The sequence below is a fragment of the Cucurbita maxima genome, unplaced genomic scaffold, assembly GCF_002738345.1.
Source record: "Cucurbita maxima cultivar Rimu unplaced genomic scaffold, Cmax_1.0 Cma_Scf00006, whole genome shotgun sequence".
NCBI classification, from domain to species: domain Eukaryota; kingdom Viridiplantae; phylum Streptophyta; class Magnoliopsida; order Cucurbitales; family Cucurbitaceae; genus Cucurbita; species Cucurbita maxima.
The window spans coordinates 3,731,524-3,755,474 of NW_019272022.1; the positions used below are offsets into that span (position 1 = coordinate 3,731,524).

Consider the following 23,951-nt stretch of genomic DNA (forward strand, 5'->3'; position numbering starts at 1 on the left):
CTTCCTTCCTCCAATCGATGCGGGACTGTCCCCAAATCCACCCCCTTTGGGGCCCAGCATCTTTACTGGCACACCGCCTCGTGTCTACCCTCCTTTGGGGAATAGCAAGAAGGCTCAACCGCTAGCAGATATTGTCCTCTTTTGGCTTTCCCTTTCAGGCTTTAAAACGCGTCTGCTAGGGAAAGGTTTCCACACCCTTATCAATGGTGGTTTGTTCTTCCACACCAAACGCGTCTGCTAAGGAAAGGTTTCCACGCTTCCCCTCAAGGCTTTAAAACGCGTCTGCTAAGGAAAGGTTTCCACACCCTTATCAATGGCAAACGCATCTGCTAAGGAAAGGTTTCCACACCTTATCAATGGTGGGTTGTTCTTCCACACCAAACACATTTGCTAAGGAAAGGTTTCCACACCCTTATCAATAGTGGTTTGTTCTTCCACACCTTTATAAATAGTGGTTTGTTCTCCTCCCAAACCACCAATGTGGTACATCACATAAAATTATAGACACATCTAATTTTACTAAATTATAGGTTCTAAATTTGTGTCTAGAATTTATATTTTTTTTCTTAACTCTTCTTCTTCTTGTTGTTTCTCGGGGAGAGACAGGGGCAATGTCGAACCACAGTCTGATCCGATGCCCGAGGTTTCGACCCCGGCAGAAGAGATGGATTGAATGCATTACTAACGAGTATCCCCGATTGATTCCAAGTTGCCAGTTTCTCAAGCTGTTTACCATCATGAGAGTGTGCCAGGATATTGGTGTTACAATCTAAAGGCCATGTCGATGCCGATGCCGATGCCGATGCCGATGTCGGCCTTGTGGAACTCGATTTCCAGGAAGGTAGCTGTGTTTTCATGATTCACGATACTAAAAGTTTCATCAGCTTAAAAAGAACGCAACTCATTAATACATATATCATCGACCAGCTCCAGTCTACAGAAAATGTGATCACTTCGGATAGAAACAATTACTCTCTTTACACTATACAAAGAAATGACATAAATAAACAGAGTCCGACACATCCAAAATAAGAACTCAGCCTAAATTACACAATACACTGGCTGTATTACCTAAGTCCTATGATCAAGCAACAGAGGTATAAATGAATCTGATTCGCACGAACAAAACCGGAAGTCTTGTGGTAGAAACTACTTTTTATCAACGAATGCATTCCACCACTGCACGCTCATACGTTACTTCTTTCGAGGTTTTACGTACAGCGTTTCGAGATAACGTTTCGTAGCCAGTTGAACTCCCAAACAGTGTCCAACTTTTGTCTGATCACATCTGAATGATATCAAAAATCCAAGACAAAGAGAAGCGTTGAGCTAGATTAAGGCACTCCAGACAGCCGCACTCCCTTCACCACACTTTTCATGGACATTCTTGATCCTCTCCACAGATTTGCATATTCCACTGCAACTCCAGTCAAATGATGCAACGCACATGTTTCCTGCCTGTGCCTTCCACTCACAATCTGCAAACATTTGATGTCTTTAGAGAAAGACCAAGATGAAACTATGCTATGATCAGGTCCATCTGATGAAAACGTTACCAGGTGGAGTCCCGCAGCACATATTGCGGTCATCTATGTGCTCGACTTCAAGACCAATTAACCAAGTGCCGAGCGACACGTCTTCATTAGCATATTTGTGCAAAATTGGCCTGCATCCACAAGTTTAAATTTAAAAATCCTATCATTAAGAATCTGATACAAAGATCACATACATATTTCTTCCTAAAAGAGAGGTGGAGGACATATATAACTTGCCAAAAGTCATAAACGTGTAAACGTTTAATGTTAACACGAGGTTGAGCTCATTTACCATTCCATTAGTAATAAACAAGTAAAATCTATGTCAGTTCTACTATAACCGTAAAAATTAACATAAAATAAAAATATTAATGTAACAGCTCAAGCCTACTACTAACAAATATTGTCCGCTTTGGTCCGTTACGTTTCGTCGCTAACCTCACAGTTTTAAAATGCGTCTACTAGGGAGAGGTTTCCACACCCTTATAAGGAATGTTTCATTCTCTCCAACCGACGTGGGATCTCATAATCCACCCCGATTGGGGCCCAGCGTCCTCACTGGCACACCGCCCAATGTCTGGCTCTGATACCATTTGTAACAGTGCAAGCCCACTGCTAGCAGATATTGTTCACTTTGGCCCGTAACGTATCATCGTTAGTCTCACGGTTTTAAAACGCATCAACTAGGGAGAGGTTTTCACACCCTTAGAAGGAATGCTTTGTTCCCCTCCCCAACCGATGTAGGATCTCACAATCCACCCTCCTTGGGAGCCCAACGTCCTCGCTAGTACAACTGCCCAGTATTTGGCTCTAATACCATTTGTAACAGCCCAAGCCCACCCGCTAGCATATGTTGTCCACTTTGGCCCGTCACATATCGCAGTCGATTTCACGGTTTTAAAACAAGTCTACTAGGGAGAGGTTTCCACACCCTTATAAGAAATGTTTCGTTCTCCTCTCCAACCGACGTGGGATCTCACAATTAATACGTAAAAAAGAGCTGCAAGCTCATCAACTAAGAAAAATTTCCCATATACATCAAAGATCATAACATTTTCTTTTGATTCAGTTAATATTCGATCCATTTAGAAAAATTTATATGAACAACTTCGTATATATTAAGAAACTTACACAAGCTATGATGATGTGTTTACTTTATGTACTCTAATTGTACACAGAAAAGCTATAGGCTTACTGATTATTCGCAATGTAGTTGGCTAGATCCTTTGAGATTGCATAAATCTGTCCAGTTGCATGTCTCAAGTACTTATTTCCTTCCTCCCCAAATTTCCAGAATTCAGGTTCATGGTATTTGACAGCCCTATGATCAAATAAATAAACAAAAAGAAAAATTATTATTACAAATCCTCCTGTCTCGATAAACATGATAAACAGTCCATGAAAATTACTTTGAAGATAGAACAGGTCCAGATTTCATGCACCCAATATAGACTCTGGGCTTGGACCGGTGGTAAGCCAGAGTGGTAGCTAGCATCCCTGCATGGGGAAGAATTATAAGAAATGCGATCATGATAAATGTATTTTTAGCTTTCACATCCGTAGAAAAGATAGCAACTTAACGATGTGAAACGTACCTAAATTCACATGGACATCGTCATCTATCTTAACATAAAAGTCAGCATCCCATATAGAAACGGCAGTGGAAAAGAAGGCTTTTGTTTTTGCAGACAGTTCGTGGTACCCTTCAATATGCTCCTGCACATCATGATTCAGTTTACAAGCTGAATGTCTAATCATTCTTTTATATGATCATAACTCCATTTAGATTGTCTTACCAGTCTAAGGAAATCTTTGTGCAGTGAATCTTCAGAATCAATAGCACGATCTAAAATGCTGTTGGATGTTGCACTAATCATGCGAAGATCGACAAGGTTAGTTCCATTGAAAATAAGGAAGCAAAATCAAAAGTTACATAATACGTCGGGATTAACTGCACGAATATAAAAGGATGATGGGAGGCTGAGGTGGGAGTGTACAGTTAAAGGGAGAAAATGGTAGAATAACACAACTAGGAGAATATAACAGTATGGTAATCACAATCCGGAAAGTCTAGTGTTCCTTTTTTACAAGTGAAAGGAGAAAGCTGACAGATTAATAGTAGCGGCTGCTTTTGCTACAAGGGGCCAATAAAGAACTTGTTTTGCCCATCTATTAACACAATCCAGTTTCAGCCAGACAAATATGAGATCCCACATCGTCATATCTGCTAGCGTTGGCATGGGCTGTTACCAATTATATCAGAGTCGGACACCGAACAGTGTGCCAGCGAGAACGCCGGGCCCCCAAAGGAGTGGATTGTGAGATCCCACATTGGTTGGAGAGGGAAACAAAACATTCCTTATAAAGGTGTAGAAACCTCTCCCTAACAAATGCGTTTTAAAACCATGAGATTGACACCTATACGTAACGGACCAAAACGAACAATATTTGTTAACGGTAGACATAGACTGTTACAAATGGTATTAGAGCTAGACACCGGGTGGTATGCCAGCGAGGACGCTGGACCCCCAAGGGGGGTGGATTGTGAGATCCCACATCAGGTAAAAAGGGAAACGAACCAATTTATTATAAGGACGTGGAAACCTCTCCCTAACAGACGCGTTTTAAAACTGTAAGCCTAACGGCGATACATAACGGGCCAAAGAGAATAATATCAGCTAGCGGTGGACATGGGCTATTACAAGAAAGCAATCCAGAAACTCTCCGTATGATTATGATTGTAAAACAGAGAACCTTTAAGTCTTATTGATAAGAAACGTATGTCCTATGTTGGACCATCTTATAATGTGGACAGACAGGCCACAGCTTCCACCACACTCCATTATGTTTGGTTAAATGGCAAAGAATAGTTTTGAAACGCTAAACACTCTAAAATGGCTTTAAAAACAATCTCAAAAAGTCATCACAAACCCACTTTAATTGTCAAGTTTTGAAACAATCCACAGCATGACAATGATTGGCTCTCACAGAGAAATTTGACCAACAAAAACTCTAATACCCTATTCTTTAAATGTCTATTTCATTCATTAGGACAATCCGGTTGAAAAAAAGAGAGCCCCATCATTATGGAAAGCGACTCCATTGTCGCCAGCATCTAATTTCAAACAGTTAGCAGCTAGAGCCAATAACCCACAAGAGACGCAATTATACCTATGGCCAATCATAAACCGAACGACAATCCCTTTCTCTCGCTCCAACTGGAACAGCTTTTCACCTGACCAAACATCAAACCATGTTTTAGCAGAAAAACAACGTAAACTGATCAAAATGAGACAAAACAACAGTGTGGGGAACCTAAATACCTCGAGGCATCCACGTCTCTCTAACAGAATCTCGACGCCTTCGACTACTAAACGCGGTGTTTATCCCAATCACCATGAACATCTTCTTCTTTGGCAGGTTGTCTTGAACAGAAGATTCAACAGAAGGGGTGTAATTCTCAGAGGAGTGCACCTCCCGAGAATTCCTAGCCTCCACTGAATCCATGTTAAGCATTGTAATTTTCTTGTCTAAAGATCTGTACACATCCAGAAATTTCAAATAAGGGAACTAATTTGTTCCAACGAAACTGGAAAAATAAAGAACAAGTTGCACTAACTTGATTGCTTCGTTAGTTCTATAAACTTCGGTCATCATATCCCTTTTCTCCGCTGGCTTAAAATTTTTCCAAGAAACAGAAAATCATACTCAAATGCGCAATGGAATCAATCAGTCGTATAAGTAGGGAAATCAGATGCAAACACTCACCCTCTTAATAGGGTTATCTTCAGAGACGATTTGAAGTTCCTGCTCATGGCGATGCCGAGAGATGACCTGACCATTGGATTCAGGCACCGACCATATCCTGCAACATAACCCAGAAATCCAAAACCCCCGATCATCGATCAAACCCACAAAAACGCAGAATCGCATGAAATCAAAAGGATAAATCGAGAGGCGAAATTAGAAACCTGTTTGTGACGAGCATACCGAGAAGAAAGAAGGGGAAACAAAAGAAAGGAAACCATGCGATGGAGATCTTTCTAAAGCCATGATTCTTCATTTTTTTTCCTCTGTGAAATGGGGAATCTCTCAAAAGACAGATGACCCACCAGGAGGAAGACGAAAGGTGAATGAAACTGGGATTTGTTTATGAATAAATTGGGCGCGTTTTGATGGAAGTCAGAGGATGAAGGCGGCGAATTGATGAAACAAATGGGGATTTGGGGGTTTGATTAATCGCGCCACCAGTCGTGTGCCTGTCTGTTAATCGCTTTCTAAATTGAAATGATTTTTTTGTTTTGTTTACTAATCTTTGATTAAAAAGGAAGGTCGTTGCCCAATTGTGCTTCCGCTTTCCGAGAAGTTGAGATTTTTAAGACAACCTACGAATATTGTTCTTCCAACTATGGTGGACTTTTTAAATAGTAATTTAGTATTCTCTTCTTAAATTTTAAAATTTTTTAAATTATATCTATCAAATTAAATTTAAACTTTCCACAATTTTAAAATCACTTTCGAACATGCGATACTTAAAAAGGTATATGAATCCATTGAGACCACGAAAAAATGAAAATTAGTATATATATAAATAAAATGCATCTTTATTGACTCAATAAATCTTCTTAACATACATGTGAGTGAGTTGAAAATATTGAACGTAGGAAAATGTCTGAGTTATCAGCGTCTGAATCGTGGATATGAATTATTACAAAACATGCTCGAAAAAAAATTATTTTAAAATTATATCATAATTCACTCTCGGTTAGGTCGAGTTTTAAAATTTTAGAAATTTGAAAGTTAAAAATATGCAAATTTGGATTTTTTTTTAATTATTAATATTAATATTTCAAATTTATTAATTTCAATAAATACCAAAAATTTACACAAAATTAAGTTCAATTACAATTAATATAACAATGGAATAAATAATAAAAGCTTTTTTTTTTTATTACAATAATTTTTTAAACAAAAAGAAACTAATTTTATTTTCAAATTTTGGATTGGTTGTTTAAAACCACGTGGAAATTGCTTTTATTATTATTATTATTATAAATTATTATTATTGGATTACGTGTTCAATTTGTTTATATTGGTTATTTTTTTGGAATCTCTGACTCGAGATAGGTCTTATTATATTTTTTAGATAGGAAAATAAGCCGGCATTAAAAATATGGAAATTATGTCAAATGAATTATTAAAAAAATATGTCAAATTAATTATTTTATTATTTTATTTTTACATTTGTTAGCATTAAGTTGTTTATATATTTATCTTCCGTAAGAGATGTACTTGTAAGTTGTCGTCGCATCATTAACTCGGTAGGAGACCACGAGTTTCACTCTACATTGTGTCGTGCAAACAAATCGAGTAAGTGGGTCGGTCAAGAGCATGCATGCAAATTGTAATTTTAGGTGGGGTCGAGTAAGTGAACGAACACAATGATCACGACATGTGCTGGATGTGGGTTTTAGCCAAACTATGGATCACACATGGGTAATTCTAGATTTCGGTTGTGATGGACTTGGCTCGTGGACGAGTTTGAATTGCACACTGATTGGGTTAACGGGTTTCAAATTCAACACCATATTGACCCAAACATCGAAACTTTGGGTCTCTTTTTTCTTACCCGACTCACTGCAATTTTATACCTCTCTCTTTCTCTTCAAAATTTCTTTTTTCCTTTTATTGTTTTATGACGCTTCTTCGACGACGATCACTCAATGATTACTCTAATAAGTTTTTCTTCATAGGTCGTGAAAACAAGAAAACCTACGCAAGAAGATAAAGAGATATAACGTTATATTTATATATTAAAAAAATATATTATTAAGTCGAAATTAATGATTAGAATACTATATATTTATCAATATTAATAAATTATTAAAAAAATTAAATATTAACCTGGATGAAAATGGTATATTTACCATTTGTAGATATTCTTCAAAAATTTTAATTTTTCTTATAAAAAAATTAAAAAATTTGTGTTAGATATTTTTGTACGGTTATTTCTAAAACTGATTTGTGATATTTATCTCAATTTAAATAATAAAGTTAAAAGCTATTAAAATTAATTAAAGAAAAAAAACAAGTCTAAATCAGGTAGCTAAATTTACTTGGCGGCCAGACGACGACACTAACCCAGCCACGTAGGTCAACAGGCTGGCAGTGGGCCCCACTCTCACAATTTTCACATTTCTGAAACTAGACGTTATTCCGTCTAGATAAAAATGTTAGACGTAAGTTTTGGTGTGACACGCGTCATTCGCTTACCTACACCTTTACCAACTAGGATTCTTCACGCTACCGGCTATTCCGGTCACCCGGTAACCCCCTTACCATTTCCTCTTCCTCTTCCCCCTCCCATCTTTGCATCCAGATTCATCGTTGTCTTCTCTTCACTGGAATGCTCTTCTCCGATTAAACTGCATTTCGTTATTTTATTATAAATCTGTTTCGTTTTCATTTTTCATCTCTATTTCTATCTGAATCCGGATTTCCGCTCCTTTGATGGAAGCTTCTTCTTCGTCTACAACCACTCCTCGCCGGTCGTTCTTCCGATACTGTCACTGTAGTTTTTTCAGGCGTTGTTGTCGCTGTTTCTGCTGTTTCTACTCCTATCCTTAGGTGTTCGTTGAATTCGTTTTGTTCATCGTCTTCTTCTGCTGCTGATTTTCGGGATTATGGATTTTCGCCATGCCCAGTCGGATCTTTCTTTACGATTTAGTTCTCATGCCACATCTTCGATATCTAGAAGCTCGATTGGGGATAACTCGAGCTATTTGTGTTCGACGGCGTCGAATTCGTCGTACTTGTTAGAACTCCGTGAGCAAAAGGACGAGAAATTCAATTTTGTGAAAGGGGACCCGGATGATCATAGCGATGATGAGAAGTTCAGCCTTCTAGGGCAACCCTTGCGTGTGAAGAGGCAGAGAGACAGTCAATCGTTTCTCAACCAGGATTCTGCGAAACGGTTAGCGATTATGGATGAATCGAGCCTTGAGGCTAGACGAGCGTCGGTTAGGGCATGGGGGAATCAGTCGCTTCGAATTGCCGACCCGGAAATTCATGATATTATGGCGAAGGAGAAGCAGAGACAATATAGGGGTATTGAATTGGTTGCTTCGGAGAATTTTGTGTGCAGGGCTGTTATGGAAGCCCTAGGTAGCCATTTGACGAATAAGTACTCTGAGGGAATGCCTGGCGCTAGATACTATACGGGTAATCAGCACATAGATGAGATTGAATTGCTTTGTTGTGAGAGAGCGTTGGCCGCTTTTGATCTAGATCCTGAGAAATGGGGAGTGAATGTGCAGCCTTACTCTTGTACATCAGCAAACTTCGCTGTGTACACCGGTCTTTTGCACCCAAAGGATCGAATTATGGGTTTGGATTCAGCATCGGGAGGACATCTTAGTCATGGGTATTATACTCCGGGTGGGAAAAAGATTTCAGCGGCTTCTATATTCTTTCAAAGTCTACCTTATAAAGTGAATCCCCTAACTGGGTACGTTGATTATGATAAGCTTGAAGAGAAGGCGCTTGATTATCGTCCGAAAATACTAATCTGTGGAGGAAGCTCGTATCCACGCGAATGGGACTATGGTAGATGTAGGCAGATCGCAGACAAATGCGGAGCAATTCTGATGTCCGACATGTCCCATATAAGCGGTCTTGTGGCGGCCAAGGTGTGTGGATTCTTCTTATAACATGTTTCTTTAGAATTGTGATTGAATTCATCATGTCAGATTTTAAGATTTCTGTAAGATAATGCCTTTTCTTATTGTATTTGCCAGCATTAATTTTAATTTGTTATGTTAAAGTCTGATTGGGGTGGGATTAGTTTAGCCATTAGGATAGCGATTTGAACCTTCCTGCCATTTTTGCTACTCATTTATGTCCTTATGACTTTGTCTCTGCTGCAGGAATGTGTTAGTCCGTTTCAATATTGTGATATAGTAACTTCAACAACACACAAAAGTCTCAGAGGGCCCAGAGGAGGTATTATCTTTTTCAGGAGGGGTCTAAAATCGAGGAAGCAAGGCGTGCTTCTAAATCATGGAGATGAAACTGGTACTTATGACTTTGAGGACAGGATAAACTTTTCCGTTTTCCCGTCGTTACAAGGGGGTCCCCATAATAATCATATTGCTGCACTCGCCATAGCGTTAAAGCAAGTGGCTTCTCTTGAGTACAGAGTATATATTCGACAGGTGAAGAAAAATGCGCAGGCTTTAGCATCAGCTTTATTGAGAAGAAAATGTAGATTGGTAACTGATGGTACAGACAATCATTTGGTGCTGTGGGATCTTATTCCTTTGGGACTAACAGGTACTGCACTCAGATATTTGCCTCCTTCTGGATATAAATTGTTTAATTGCACACTAGATTTTAATGGTTCTCTGATATGATAAGACCCTTGAGCAAATATTGTTAGATATACTAACTTTTGGTGATTATTTTTGTGCTTCCTGAGCTGTCATTAATCGTTTATGCTGGATTATTGAGTTAGCTTTTATGGGTTATCTCTGGGTTTGATTTGATTGCCTTGTCCCTAAGACATAAGACGTAAGGGCTAATAGCATAGCTGTTCCCCTCTTATGTAACCTGGCTTCTCATGCCATGTAATCGTAGGTTCATTGCTTCTCAATTATTGGGGATGTCCACTTGAGTTATTCTTTGAGAAAGAAATTTCTAACCTTCTTTCCTCTTTATTTATAATTCATGTTATTTGTAAAAGCTCAAACCCACTAGCAGATATTGTCTTCTTTGGACTTCCCCTTAGGGTTTTTAAAACGCTTTTGTCATGGAGAGGTTTTCACATGCTTATAAAAATGTTTCGTTCCTCTCTCCAACTGATGTGAGATCTCACAATCCACCCCCTTCGTTCCTCTCTCCAACTGATGTGAGATCTCACAATCCACCCCCTTCGTTCCTCTCTCCAACTGATGTGAGATCTCACAATCCACCCCCTTCGTTCCTCTCTCCAACTGATGTGAGATCTCACAATCCACCCCCTTCGTTCCTCTCTCCAACTGATGTGAGATCTCACAATCCACCCCCTTCGTTCCTCTCTCCAACTGATGTGAGATCTCACAATCCACCCCCTTCGTTCCTCTCTCCAACTGATGTGAGATCTCACAATCCACCCCTTCGTTTCTCTCTCCAACTGATGTGAGATCTCACAATCCACCCCTTCGTTCCTCTCTCCAACTGATGTGAGATCTCACAATCCACCCCTTCGTTCCTCTCTCCAACTGATGTGAGATCTCACAATCCACCCCTTCGTTCCTCTCTCCAACTGATGTGAGATCTCACAATCCACCCCCTTCGTTCCTCTCTCCAACTGATGTGAGATCTCACAATCCACCCCTTCGTTCCTCTCTCCAACTGATGTGAGATCTCACAATCCACCCCTTCGTTCCTCTCTCCAACTGATGTGAGATCTCACAATCCACCCCTTCGTTCCTCTCTCCAACTGATGTGAGATCTCACAATCCACCCCTTCGTTCCTCTCTCCAACTGATGTGAGATCTCACAATCCACCCCTTCGTTCCTCTCTCCAACTGATGTGAGATCTCACAATCCACCCCCTTCGTTCCTCTCTCCAACTGATGTGAGATCTCACAATCCACCCCTTCGTTCCTCTCTCCAACTGATGTGAGATCTCACAATCCACCCCTTCGTTCCTCTCTCCAACTGATGTGAGATCTCACAATCCACCCCTTCGTTCCTCTCTCCAACTGATGTGAGATCTCACAATCCACCCCTTCGTTCCTCTCTCCAACTGATGTGAGATCTCACAATCCACCCCTTCGTTCCTCTCTCCAACTGATGTGAGATCTCACAATCCACCCCTTCGTTCCTCTCTCCAACTGATGTGAGATCTCACAATCCACCCCTTCGTTCCTCTCTCCAACTGATGTGAGATCTCACAATCCACCCCTTCGTTCCTCTCTCCAACTGATGTGAGATCTCACAATCCACCCCCTTCGTTCCTTTCTTCAATCAATGTGGGATCTCACACAGCTCATCGCCATAGTAGGGTTCAAAAAATGTGATTTTCACTCTAATTAGTATTAATTTCTACTTTAACCTTCTATGGATTTTCAAGTCCGCAGATGAGGAAGTGCTTAAAGTATTATATATATGATCGAATTTGTCATAGCTTATCAACTTTAAGCTTTTAAATTGAGGGGTGGCTCTGCTAATTCTTATACTTTTGTTGTTTATTTTATTTTGCAGCCAAGAACTATGAGAAGATCTGTGAGCTATGTCATATTACAGTGAACAAGTGTGCCATCTATGGTGACAATGGAGCCATTTCTCCTGGAGGAGTGAGAATAGGTGCGTACTTGTATATAGAGTACTCACTCAGCTGATTTTGCTCTTGAGATAAACTTATAGAAACTTATTTTCTTGTTCAGGCACTCCTGCAATGACAACCAGAGGTTGCCTAGAGGCTGATTTCGAGACGATTGCTGAGATCCTTCTTAAAGCAGTTCAGATCACAAAAATGGTCCTTCATAGGGAACACGGAAAACTACATAAAGATATAATGAAGAATTTACAAAACAACAAAGATATTATGGAGCTTCGAAACCGCGTTGAGGCCTTTGCTGCTTCATTCGCAATGCCAGGATTCGATATATGAATGTATGAGCCTCTGCTTTTACACCACAGCTTCACTTGGTAACCTCAAACACGAACAAATTCATGCCCCCCCACTTGTTTGCCTGTAAATTATAGAAAAAAAGGTTGAAGATAGACATGAATGAATCATTCATATACTTGTAACTGTGAATCCCAGATTACAATAGGGAGGTTTTTACCTCAAATATCTCCCATGTTTGGTGCCACTGTTTTGTTTTGTTTTGTTCGAGTATGTTTAATCATCACTGTTCATATACCTAATATTGGTACTTCGAAGAAAAAGAGAGAAAAAAAAGGAGGAAGCTTTTGATGCAAGCAAAATCTACTTTTGGAACATTATAGTGGGGTTTTACCTTTTATTATGAAGATGATGACCCCCTTGGTGGGGGAGGACAACAAAACACCCTTTATGAGGGGTGTGGAAGTGGAAATTTTCCCCTAACAGATGTGTTTTAAAGTCTTGAGGGATGTCCGAAATGGAAAGTCCAAAAGAAGACAATATCTGCTAGCGGTGGATCTGAGCGTTACAAATGGTATCAAAGCCAGACATCGGACGATGTGCCAGTCTTCTCTCTGTTCGCTGGCCCCAACCCTCACATCGATTGGAGAAAGGAACGAGCGTCATGTTGAGCCCCGAAGGGAGTGGACTGTGATGTCCCACATTGGTTGGGGAGGAGAACAAAATACTTTTATAAGGAATGTGGAAACCTTCCTGCAGCGGCCTTGAGGAGGGGATGCTTGAAAGGGAAACCTTCCCCTAGCGGCCTTGAGGAGGGGATGCCTGAAAGGGAAACCTTCCCCTAGCGGCCTTGAGGAGGGGATGCCTGAAAAGGAAAGACTAAAGAGGACAATATATGCTAGCGGTGGATTTGAGTCATTATAAGTACTATCTTGGGTTGCAATATATATTATTAACATGGGACATGGGAAGGGACCAACCATAAAAATGATTAGAAGCAATGTCTTCAAGCTCACTGCTTCTTGAGCTGATTAGACTTGAGATATGATGAACACTTCCTTTTTTATAAAGAAAAACAGGAAAAATACAAATGAAATCCGTTACATAATTACATTATTATAATAATGTAACAACAACTGTATGAACAACACAACCAAAAACCCACCAATAATACTCTGAAAACAAATTAAAGAAAAATCCAGTTTTCTTCACACTTTCCAACTTCGACTCCTTGAAAGCCAATACGGCGACGTTCTGCTGATTTCAGTCCCCTTTTCCATAGCCAATCTCTCTCTGTTCTCTTCCTCCATTAGCCATTTCAAGCTCTTCTTCTTCTTCTTCTTCACCTTCTCTTCCACCCAGCTCTTCGCCGGAGCAGACCTGCAACGCATTAGCAAGAGCGCGTTCTTGGGCGGCGCAACCGGAGCATCATCATCAACAGTACACCCATTCATCATTCTATTCTCCTGTAAAACCATAAACCATTTAGAAAATGCAGTTCTGGAGCTTTCCGATTCTTCTTCTTCTTCTTCTTCTTCTTCTTCCTCAGTCGTGAAATCTGCTTCTGGGAAAGCTCTGAAACACCTAAAATCAAGCCGGAGGCTGCGTAAACACGTTAACAATTGCATTATATCTTTCTTAAACCCTAAAGATTCCACCCAATTAACCCTCCTCCTCCGTAATTTCCTCCGATTGTGAATCCTCTCTATTTCCTCCATCACCGACTTCCACCCCTCCCTGTTCTTCCGCCTCATCTTAACCTGCCCTGCACATGTCACTTTCGGCGACGACGGTTCCGACATCTCCGACCCCATCGTCTTCGCTTTTGCCCATTCCACCGGACTCTCCGCCGATTTCCTCCGTCGGTGATGGTAACTCCGGCGGCTACGACGAAGCTTACTGGAATCACAACCCCTCACTGGACTACAAAGCGGGTTTGGCCTTAAAGCCAAACGCGATCGAGAAGGAAAACAAACCAACAAATCCGTCGATGAAATCCCTTTATTAGCTTCTCTACCCAATTTCATAATGAATCCGTTTTCCGGCATTTGGGTTTTGGGATTTGGGGTTTTTAAAACACAATTCTTACAGAGAATCAGAAGAACTGCGTTAAATTTTGAAACTCCCCTTCTTGGCTGCCTTACAAATGGAATAAGGGTGAAGATTGGTGGAAGAACAGGCATGTGGGGCTGTGTTTCTTCACCTCTACTTTTCCTCCAATGCATTAAAAAACATGACTGTGTGAAATGATATGTAAATTTAGGGCAAAAGTTGAGAAGGGCCACTACCCTTGTTTCATTATCCAATCATAGTCTAACTCCACCAGCCCATGCCATAAAAGCACCCTCCCCCCGAAACTATCGGTCAATAAACACAAGAGCTAGAACATTCAATGATGTAAGATTGTCGGATGTTGTGTCTTACACAATTGAACATGTATGCATGAATGGTATGTGTGGCCGAACAACTTATAAGAAATGATTATTAGCTAGACGTACGTTTTAGGTAAGCACGTTTGAAGTGTTCTTCTATGAAGAATGCTTGTGAACTAACCGAGCAACTCAACTTCGAATTTTTTTTCATTTCTAGTGGTCACAAATTTGCATTGGTGTAATGGGTCGAGAAGCTAGGATAGCTTACAAACTAGAAACTCACATTAGCGTGCTATTGTGTCTAATATGCTCTAACCTTATAAACATTTCATCACACGAGCATCTAATGTCATTAAGACTATTTTTTTCTAAAAAAAAAACAATAACATCAAGTAAGTATCGTGTTAATATATAATAAAAAAATATTAAATCGTAAAGAATTGAATTAAAATTTAGATATTATCGGGATCTATGATTTGATTTGATTTGAATAAAGTGGAAAATAGTTACAAATTAAATAAAATTAAAGTGAAAATGCAATTATGAGTTTTGTGTTCGAGAAATTGGGCCCTCATGTGTCATGAGCTTAGAGTCTTTGTCTTTGGACTTCGGCCAATTATTTGTCTCTTTTTTTTCATTGACTTAATATCAATCTCTTCGATCAGATGTGATATCAATATTAGATACAGTTGCTCGAATATGATCGTTATCTATGTTTTCACTCTCTGCAATAAAAAATTTATGTACAACAAGATGAGGAAATAGATAGCGATAGAAACATTGGTGCATGAATCTAGTCATATCTCCACGTAAACTATTGATTGAGAGATGAATCGACGTATTATGTACACTGTTGTGCTCAACGAGATTCGAACCATAGCTCAATGCTTAGATCTAGGTAATATCGAGACAAGTCCTAGTATTTACAGTGTTCTCTCATTGTACTATCGTATTATGATAAATTCATATCCGACAACGAGAATTCCACTGTGTGGTCATACATGCCTTGATTTCGTACCAAATCAAGAGTGAGATTTACCCGCTCGCAGCAAGTGCATGGTAGGCCGCCCCTAAGAAAAGGTTTTCTGTAGCGTGGAATCTAAGTGAGCGTTTTCCAAATCCGACCCTAAAGAGATATTAATTGTCACAAATTAATCGTAATTAACTTGATTTTTTAGTTACATTATGATAATTTATATTAACCAATTTCATTTATGCGGATAATTTGTTCCGTGCCTGGATATGTAATTACGACGATACTCAGAGGTGGAAATCAGAAACCAGAGAAATATAGGGGGTAAAATGCAAAATACAGAAAATAAACTGCTATCTATTTTTGGATGAATATTTTCCACGTAACGAAAAAAAGAAAAACAATGGTTTCGGTTCCAACTGAGTCAGGTTTCTGTTCCCGAAAAATCAACATTCTTCCTTCGTTTAAAGATTTGAAACTCAATAAGTTTCTTCAATTGATTGCTGTCCAAATTGAGCAATCAAAACTGTTCAGATCATTCATTTCTTCATCGCGAATAGAGATCTCTCTCGCTCTCTCTCGCTTTCGGGATGGAAAGCTTGATGAACAAGATTCGTAAACTGGACGCTTATCCGAAGATCAGCGAAGATTTTTACAGCCGTACACTGTCCGGAGGATTCATCACTATTATATCCTCCATTATAATGCTCTTGCTCTTCTTCTCCGAGCTTCGTACGTTTCGCCATTTATATTTTCTCGTCGATTCTGTGCTTGCTATGTTTGTTGTTGGAGGTTTTTCTGCATACACGTTTTGGAACTTACTTAGCTCAATTTTCTCAGGAATGAGATAATGTGTAGCGACTTTTTGGTGGGGTTCTTGGGGGTTGTCTTGTCACTATCATGCTTTTTTTTGGTATCTTATTACAAAATGAGTGTTGTTTCTAGTTGTTTAGTGTAAGTGTGTGTTTAATTACTTCTTTGCAATTGAATATTGATTGTATTCCTTGCTGTTTTCCTATTGTTTTGTTTCTTTTTCTTTTTTCTTAGGTTGTTCTGTTCTTGTTTCATGCACAGCTCTGGTTCTTGCTGCATGAAAGAGGGGCTGTCTGTGTTTTGTTTCCTTTATTATAACATGTTGTGAGCTTGCTGTTCGAATTTCAGGTTTGTATGTACATACTGCAACAGAGACAAAGCTTATAGTAGATACTTCAAGAGGAGAACACTTACGAATCAATGTAATTTACCTGCAAAGTGGAAACATGTCTTTTATTTGTTTGTTGGTTTTCTACTCTGCTTACAAGGGTTCATTTTCTTTTAATGATTTAGATTAGTTGCATTTGTACACATATTATGTTTTTTCTTTTACTGTTCTTTATTTGGAAATATGCTCCTGGACTTGCACTTGAATGTGCATCGACGTAATATTCATATTCAATTGTGCAGTTTGATGTTACATTTCCTGCACTTCCATGTTCTGTTCTCAGTCTTGATGCTATGGACATAAGTGGAGAGCAACACCTTGATGTGGTATGGCATCCATAAAATTCACGTATATGCTTGGCAATTGGAATCTTTTGGTTAATTTTAACAGCTAAATACTATATCTCTTTCTAATGTCTTCTAATTATGCAGAAACATGATATAGTAAAGAAAAGAATAGATTACCATGGCAATGTGATAGATTCAAGACCAGATGGGATTGGATCATCTAAGGTAATTACATATTCTTTTGAAGGCTGGATTTTTTTCCCCTTCATTTTCTATCAACAATATATAGAGTCAACACCAGATGGTGTTGCAAACGAGAATGATTTTTGGTGTTTGCTGATTTTGGTACCTCACACCGCTAAATTTAGGGTCACTGTATTATGAGTTGCTTCTTTTCTCCATTGTTATCGATTCTGTTTCTACTTCATGCAGATTGAGAAGCCTTTACAGAGACACGGTGGCAGACTCGAGCACAATGAGACATACTGTGGTTCTTGCTATGGGGCAGTAAGTTTATACTTCATTTTTTGGATTTTTATGTTGGAACAATGTTTAATTGCCTTTTTAAGTTCTTTACGAGTAATTTGAGAGAAAATCAGTATTACTGTACTTCATAGGTATTGATGGGTACATTCAGTAGATTACACGTTCTTGATCGAACTAACCTGCCAATTCAAATTTTGATAACATGACCAAATAAGAATGCCCCGCTAAATCTTGAAGTTTGTTTAATATGTTGATTTAATTGGTAAAATTTTGAAACTGTATAATTGAATCAATCGCTAATTGAATTCCTTTTTTTTTTTTTTTAATATTTCTTTCCTTTTGTTCTGTTTTTCAGTTAGATGACGATTGTTGTAATTCTTGTCAAGACGTGCGTGAAGCTTATCGTAGTAAAGGTTGGGCTTTGTCTCATCCAGATCTAATTGACCAGGTTGGTTTACTTCCTGCATAAAAAATTTTTACTACATTTCTTTGAGATGCAAATTGTGTGGTCATAAAAATATATTCAATCTAAATTTCAACCAAGGTCACGATTTTTCTTCTTGTCAAACAACACACAACAGTCAACACCCACGGCCTTTTCTTCTGTATACCAAAAAAACGCAGCCGCAGCCAGCTCAATTAAATTGCTAGGTTACTAATTGACAAATGGGCCTTGATTGTTTTGGGCTTCATATTCTCAACAAATTGTCATTTAAATATTTTTCTCTCCACTGAAATCTAATCGAATAAACTAGATAGTTTTCTTGACTAAGGTAGACTTTGGGAATGTATCTTCAATTTTGTGATTGTCTGACAATTTGCTTCTCATTTAGATGCCATCTTATAACAATTGCTTCTCATTAAGTAACTAATTGTTGGAGAGGATTGAAATTGGTATTATTGGATATGGTTGCACACTTAGCATAGTGATAGCCCTGAGTTAAATTGGTCATAACTCCCTTCAAATTGTCAATTTTCATCAGATAACTCAAATTGGCAATTGATGTTCGTTTGCCAAAGAACTTCATGAAGCCCTTCTCTTTCTGTGTTCTGTTTTCACTTTAGGGAAATTTAGCATTCAGTTGATTTCTATTACTCTCTTTTTTGTTTTGCTTCAACGCTTTATTCCCTTAATGGTGAATGCTTATCATCCTAATTTACTTGGACATTGTTGTATTATAACATTTATTGTCTTCAAAAATTTTGCATAGCAAGATTGGATTATACTTTCTCGGTTGAATGGAATCTCTCGTATGTTGGCTTTATATTTTTAGTGCAAACGAGAAGGTTTCTTCAAAAGGGTGAAAAATGAAGAAGGTGAAGGATGCAATATGTATGGGTTCTTGGAAGTTAATAAGGTGGCAGGAAATTTTCACTTTGCACCCGGAAAAAGCTTTCAACTACCATACTTCCAGATACATAATCCATTAGCATCATTTCAGTGGGATACTTTTAATGTAAGGAACTGGTTTTGGAATGAGAAATTTGCTACATTTCTTTGCAGGTAACTTATCTCATTTATTTATCTATTCTTCAGATAACCCACAGGATTAACAGATTAAATTTTGGAGATGACTTTCCAGGTGTTGTAAATCCTCTTGATGGGTAGGTTCCTTTCTGTTTGTTTGAAGTTTAATCATCCTTTTACCTTAAACTAATTGTAGTATTTTCCTCTCATTTTCTCCCTTTATTTTTCTTCTACTTCTGCTTCAAGTGCGCAATGGAGTCAAGGAACGCTCAGTGGAATGTTCCAATATTTTATCAAGGTTTTTCTAAGTTCAGTCATTTTTTTCGATCATTCTTCTCGTTCTCTGGAATTAACATTTTCATGATGACTAAATATTTGCGGTAGTTATATGATATATCTGATTGTTTCTATTTCTTGTATTATATATAACTTATACGTTGAATGTATTTTTGTAGACACACTAGTGTGAATGAGAGAGAGAGAGAGAGAGAGAGAAGAACTCAAGTTACTCATCTGCCAATTTCCTTTTTTAACTTTTCCATCAAGATTTACTGTTCTTAGGATGGATCAATGTGGGAAATATTTTCTATATAAACGTATACATGTATTTCCTGTCTCCTTAATTCTTTACCTCTCTAGAGTTATACTTCGAATGTTGTGCATCTACTTTATAATTCTTTACCTCTCTAGAGTTGCAATTTCTTTTCTATTATTCTGCATTTCATATGTCAATTGGTTGAGTTTTTTACTAGAGATATGTATGTCTACAATTTCTTTGCAGGTTGTGCCTACCGTTTACAAGGACGTGAAGGGAAAGGCTATAAAGTCAAATCAGGTTGAGTTGAGCTTGAATGTTTCTAGTTTATATCATTCGGATGGTTATTTGTTGAGCTTGATATTTAAGATCCTATATTGTAAGTGCAGTTCTCTGTAACCCAACACTTGAGGGGCATAGACGGAGAAAGCTTCCAGGATCTTCATGGAGTTTTTTTCTTCTATGACCTGTCTCCTATAAAGGTGGGATCAATGTTTTTATGTTGAAGTTTGTTGCAAAGACCTTGAGCTTTGCTTCAAGCTCCTTCATGGGTTTTGCCTTGTTTACATCTTGGAATTTTTCGGGTGTCCTGGCTAACCAATTATATTTCATTTTGTAGGTGACATTCACAGAGGAGCATGTCTCATTCTTTCACTTCTTAACAAATGTTTGCGCTATCGTTGGAGGTAATTTAATTTACGAGAGTTATTTGAACCTCGATCAGTTGACAATACACAAAACTTGGATCAATTTTCCCTTTTCAATCAATTCAACTTTTCATGATCACTTGAATAGTTCCTCTACTCTTTTTGAAAAATCATAAAATCTGCTCGCAGTTGTAAATACTTCCTTTATTGATGCGATCCATGTCAAGTTTTATTATGCTCTTTGCCCTGTTAACTTTTTAGTTTTCTGATTCACTTTCACTCGAACAAATCAAGAACAAGGCAGATATTTTTTCCAAATTATTTTGTGGTTTTGTTATGATACATTGTCTCACTTTATAATGACTTCCTTCAGGAGTTTTTACTGTTTCGGGGATATTAGACTCCATTATATATCATGGTCAAAAGGCAATCAAGAAAAAGATGGAACTTGGCAAATTTATGTGATCATCGATTCAATTGAAGATAATCGATTCGTGAGATAAACATGCAGGATGAGTCTTGCTGTCGTGGGTATACTCTGCTGCTTTTGATCTCAACTTTCCCGATCTTCGATCAGTAGCTTAGTTATCATCTCTGCTCATATTACATCTTAAAACCTCATCTTTTTCTTTTTTTTTTTTTCTAGTTTTTTCAGATACTCAATTTCTTAGTTCTCAAATAGTACGAATATTCTCCGAAAAGTAAATTGGTTAGAGGGGTCATTAATTTATTCCCCGATACCTTGTATGAACTTGGAAGTAAACACGTTTATTATCCGAGCTTTCTTTTTAGGCAAAATGAAACATTTCAATAGAATAAATCATATGTCAAACCTTTTAGAAATGGGATCGACTTGTATTAAATTTTTCTGTTCATAGATGGAATTTTCTATTTGCCTTTCAACCATGAATCTCTACAATAACATAAATTCTCATGATTTACTTTAGGTTTTCCCAAAAGATCTCAAGATCTAATAACAATAGAGATGGCATAATTAGTTAATATAAGACTCCCTTCCAACCTTCGGTAATATATATTCAAATTTTATTGGTTGTTTTTGTTTACATATTTCTTTAAGTTTAGATGTTAATATCGATATTAGAAAGTCGAACAAAGACAATAATAATAATATACCAATGAAAAAATGATTACAACTACTACGACTGACAAAAGAAATAAGAACACCAAATTAAATCATACCATGGTCTTGCAAGAAAAAAAACCAGCTGACCATGGCAGACATTTACATAATATGTGACAAAAGAATTTGAGCCATGAGTCTCGGCCTGCAACCTTCAAAAAACTCCGTTGCAGGTGCCGTCGAAGATTCCGATCAAATTATGAAGGCAAGATCGAAGCCCAATCTATCTCAGAAGGATATTTCTCGAGCATTGAATTCTCCCAAGCTTGATTGTGTTCCCATGGCAGCTCTGTGAAGTCGGGGAATGTAAGATCTGATAATGGTGAAGACCCTGCAGACCCATCGCTCTCCACCTTCACAGCCGCCGCTTCCGCCACCGTGGAGGAGGAGGATTGGGACCTCGACTTCTTTGAGTTGCCTTTGAGCGGCGGCGCAGCCAAGTTATCACAAATTGCTTGGAGCTTTGCATCAACAGAGGAATGTAAAGGCCTATACGCACCGAACTCGCCTTCAACACAGGAGCCTTGGTGCTTGAGGTGCGGGAAATTGAGCCTGGCAGAGTCCCCTCGTAGCTTGAAGGCTGCCTTGTCATACGCCAACGCAGCTTCTTCAGCAGTGTCGAAGGTACCAAGCCAGAGCCGAGTTCGGTTCCGTGGCAGCCGGATCTCCGCCACCCACTTCCCCCAATGCCGTTGCCTTACCCCTCTGTAAAGCTTCGTGGGTTTTGAAGATGAACCCACTTGCTTCATCGGGATCGCCTCGGGGCAGAGGAACATGGGCGTCGTTCGTTGATTCAGCTGTTCGCTTGGTTTCCCATAAGCAAAAGGTAATGGGGTTTGGAAATGGAAGATTTGAGATGGCTGTTCGTACCCAATAAGGGTTTGGGTCGAGAACCCATTTGAAAATTCTGAGTTCATCGAAGTGGAGCAGCCATTAGAGCACTGTTGAGGAACAGAGTGAGAGAAATTGAAGGAAGAAGAAGAAGAAGAAGAAGAAGAAGAAGAAACAGAGGAGGAGGAGGAAGCAACTTTGATAAAAGGTACAATTGCTTCCATTAATTCACCACCAAAGTGGTCTGTTTGAGATCCTTCACTATAGAAATCCATGGCGGCTGCCATTAATTCAAGAACAAAAAAGATAGGATTTGTTTACAGATGAACCTGATTCTTGTTAAAATAGAAAGAAAACAGGCCACGAACTAAGAATTATCAAAGGAGTTTGAACAAAATAAAGAACCCCTTCATATCAAAACACAAAATTAACAAGAAAAACCAACCTTGAGGGACTAAAATTCACCCACCAAAAACAGATTGATCTCTCGATTAAACACAAAAACACATTAAATTGAAGTAAAAAACAGAAATCCTGAATCTTGATTCTGAAAATACCTGGCCTTCTCCACAATCCTAAGCTTGGTTATTGTTCATCACGAACAAACAAACAACCCCAAAAATGAGAACCTGAAAAGCACAGATAATTAACAGAAAGGGATTCAGAGAAGCGGGGAGTTGCAGAAGGGGGAGCAAGAACAACGACGAACTTCAAACCTTAAACTGATTTTTTTTTCCTTCTTATAAGCTTAATTCTATGTATGTTTCTGTTTCTCAGGCTACAATGGCGTATCCCCTTTTTATAAGCCTCCAAAAATTCACGAGCGTGTTTAAAATAATCTCAATTATCCGCCATAGCTTAGCTTCATAATCACGTTCATCCAAGTTTCGTTGACCAGAAAACCCTTGTGTTCATACTTACTCACTAATTACTTTACTCTTTGTTTTGCTTTGCAGCCAAATAATTCATCCCCTCCTGACATTTCTTGCTTCAAATTTTGTAATAACTCTCATATTATTAAATCTAAATAACTCAGTAAATCTTTATGTCTATTTATTTATATGAGAATCTCACCTCGGTTAGGGAGGAGAACAAACAAAACACTCCTTATAAGGATGGAAAACCTTTTCATACCAAGCGTGTTTTAAAGCTTTGAGGAAAGTACAAAAATAAAAAGACAATATCTACTAGCAGTAGACTTTGTACTACGTTGTCGGCATGACCCAGATTGCATTACGCACACCTGAGAGAGGCCCACATGGTTTTGTGAGCTTTTGTGTGTCAGTTCATTGGATGGTGAAATTTATAGGAAGTGGGCCAATGGGTAAGTCCAAAATTTTGAATTTTCGCTTTTTTATGGAGTAATTATGAATTTCAGTTCTTTCATTTTCAAAGGCTCCAAATTTTGAATTTTGATACTTCATTTTACTTTTCCACCTCATTCGAGACCCACAATCAGCCACTGATTTTGATTATATTCATATATATATAGATAGATGTTCTAATTATAGTATTTATGTTCTGAAAATAACAATATGATCATATGGGTGATGATAATTATTGGTAATCTTCTCATGGGTTGACTAAAGAGCATTATTAATGAATTTTTATTATGAAGTTTAATTATTTGTATAATGTTTAAATGGGAGAACGTGCATGTATTATGGGCATTTAATGAAATTATTGGAATAAAAAATGAGTTGGTGAATGGGTCAAACGGCTCTACAAGGGCACGCTCATACGTTTATTAGAAGATAACTCAATAGAGATCACTTAGAATAATAAAAAGTACGAAGATAACAAATATAGGGATATCGGTGTGACTGGTGTTGTTTCAGTAGCGATGACAACAAATTTTGTGAG

The 23,951-nt window shown here is 38.4% G+C and overlaps 5 protein-coding genes across 5 annotated transcripts; 2 read left to right on the forward strand and 3 right to left on the reverse strand.

Moving 5' to 3' along the window:
* Nucleotides 1–885: 885 nt before the first annotated feature.
* On the reverse strand, nucleotides 886–5,813 carry LOC111480285 (beta-1,3-galactosyltransferase 7-like). Its single transcript, XM_023125242.1, has 11 exons — nucleotides 5,507–5,813; nucleotides 5,304–5,400; nucleotides 5,155–5,210; nucleotides 4,859–5,073; nucleotides 4,707–4,770; nucleotides 3,332–3,404; nucleotides 3,131–3,251; nucleotides 2,945–3,032; nucleotides 2,731–2,856; nucleotides 1,557–1,666; nucleotides 886–1,478 (listed from the first exon to the last, which is right to left on the reverse strand). The coding sequence occupies exons 1-11, from the start codon at nucleotides 5,596–5,598 to the stop codon at nucleotides 1,330–1,332; spliced, it is 1,191 nt and encodes a 396-aa protein (XP_022981010.1). The 5' UTR covers nucleotides 5,599–5,813; the 3' UTR covers nucleotides 886–1,329.
* A 2,059-nt stretch (nucleotides 5,814–7,872) lies between these two features.
* LOC111480261 (serine hydroxymethyltransferase 7-like) lies at nucleotides 7,873–12,394 on the forward strand. The gene is made up of 4 exons (XM_023125202.1): nucleotides 7,873–9,223; nucleotides 9,461–9,866; nucleotides 11,781–11,882; nucleotides 11,963–12,394. Exons 1-4 carry the CDS (start codon nucleotides 8,219–8,221, stop codon nucleotides 12,187–12,189), a joined length of 1,740 nt encoding a protein of 579 aa, XP_022980970.1. The 5' UTR covers nucleotides 7,873–8,218; the 3' UTR covers nucleotides 12,190–12,394.
* A 798-nt stretch (nucleotides 12,395–13,192) lies between these two features.
* On the reverse strand, nucleotides 13,193–14,383 carry LOC111480295. The gene has a single exon (XM_023125257.1). It carries the CDS (start codon nucleotides 14,370–14,372, stop codon nucleotides 13,356–13,358), a length of 1,017 nt encoding a protein of 338 aa, XP_022981025.1. The 5' UTR covers nucleotides 14,373–14,383; the 3' UTR covers nucleotides 13,193–13,355.
* Nucleotides 14,384–15,916: 1,533 nt separating this feature from the next.
* On the forward strand, nucleotides 15,917–21,000 carry LOC111480286 (endoplasmic reticulum-Golgi intermediate compartment protein 3-like). Its single transcript, XM_023125243.1, has 13 exons — nucleotides 15,917–16,224; nucleotides 16,654–16,727; nucleotides 16,936–17,019; nucleotides 17,125–17,205; nucleotides 17,413–17,487; nucleotides 17,822–17,914; nucleotides 18,741–18,923; nucleotides 19,004–19,071; nucleotides 19,181–19,232; nucleotides 19,716–19,769; nucleotides 19,859–19,951; nucleotides 20,089–20,155; nucleotides 20,490–21,000. The coding sequence occupies exons 1-13, from the start codon at nucleotides 16,083–16,085 to the stop codon at nucleotides 20,579–20,581; spliced, it is 1,158 nt and encodes a 385-aa protein (XP_022981011.1). The 5' UTR covers nucleotides 15,917–16,082; the 3' UTR covers nucleotides 20,582–21,000.
* A 230-nt stretch (nucleotides 21,001–21,230) lies between these two features.
* LOC111480304 (ethylene-responsive transcription factor RAP2-13-like) lies at nucleotides 21,231–23,059 on the reverse strand. The gene has a single exon (XM_023125266.1). The coding sequence runs from the start codon at nucleotides 22,373–22,375 to the stop codon at nucleotides 21,455–21,457; it is 921 nt and encodes a 306-aa protein (XP_022981034.1). The 5' UTR covers nucleotides 22,376–23,059; the 3' UTR covers nucleotides 21,231–21,454.
* Nucleotides 23,060–23,951: the final 892 nt, after the last annotated feature.

Bases quoted from the DNA above. Each gene is read 5' to 3' on its own strand.
- LOC111480285 (XM_023125242.1), bottom strand. From the start codon at position 5,598: ATGAAGAATCATGGCTTTAGAAAGATCTCCATCGCATGGTTTCCTTTC. The intron at 4,771-4,858 runs GTATTTAGGTTC...ATGTTTGGTCAG, and splicing joins AGAGACGTGGATGCCTCGAG to GTGAAAAGCTGTTCCAGTTG. The intron at 2,857-2,944 runs GTAATTTTCATG...ATTTGATCATAG, and splicing joins GGACCTGTTCTATCTTCAAA to GGCTGTCAAATACCATGAAC.
- LOC111480261 (XM_023125202.1), top strand. From the start codon at position 8,219: ATGGATTTTCGCCATGCCCAGTCGGATCTTTCTTTACGATTTAGTTCT. The intron at 9,224-9,460 runs GTGTGTGGATTC...TCTCTGCTGCAG, and splicing joins GCGGTCTTGTGGCGGCCAAG to GAATGTGTTAGTCCGTTTCA. The intron at 11,883-11,962 runs GTGCGTACTTGT...TTTCTTGTTCAG, and splicing joins TCCTGGAGGAGTGAGAATAG to GCACTCCTGCAATGACAACC.
- LOC111480295 (XM_023125257.1), bottom strand. From the start codon at position 14,372: ATGCATTGGAGGAAAAGTAGAGGTGAAGAAACACAGCCCCACATGCCT.
- LOC111480286 (XM_023125243.1), top strand. From the start codon at position 16,083: ATGGAAAGCTTGATGAACAAGATTCGTAAACTGGACGCTTATCCGAAG. The intron at 17,020-17,124 runs GTATGGCATCCA...CTAATTATGCAG, and splicing joins GAGAGCAACACCTTGATGTG to AAACATGATATAGTAAAGAA. The intron at 19,770-19,858 runs GTTGAGTTGAGC...TTGTAAGTGCAG, and splicing joins AGGCTATAAAGTCAAATCAG to TTCTCTGTAACCCAACACTT.
- LOC111480304 (XM_023125266.1), bottom strand. From the start codon at position 22,375: ATGGCAGCCGCCATGGATTTCTATAGTGAAGGATCTCAAACAGACCAC.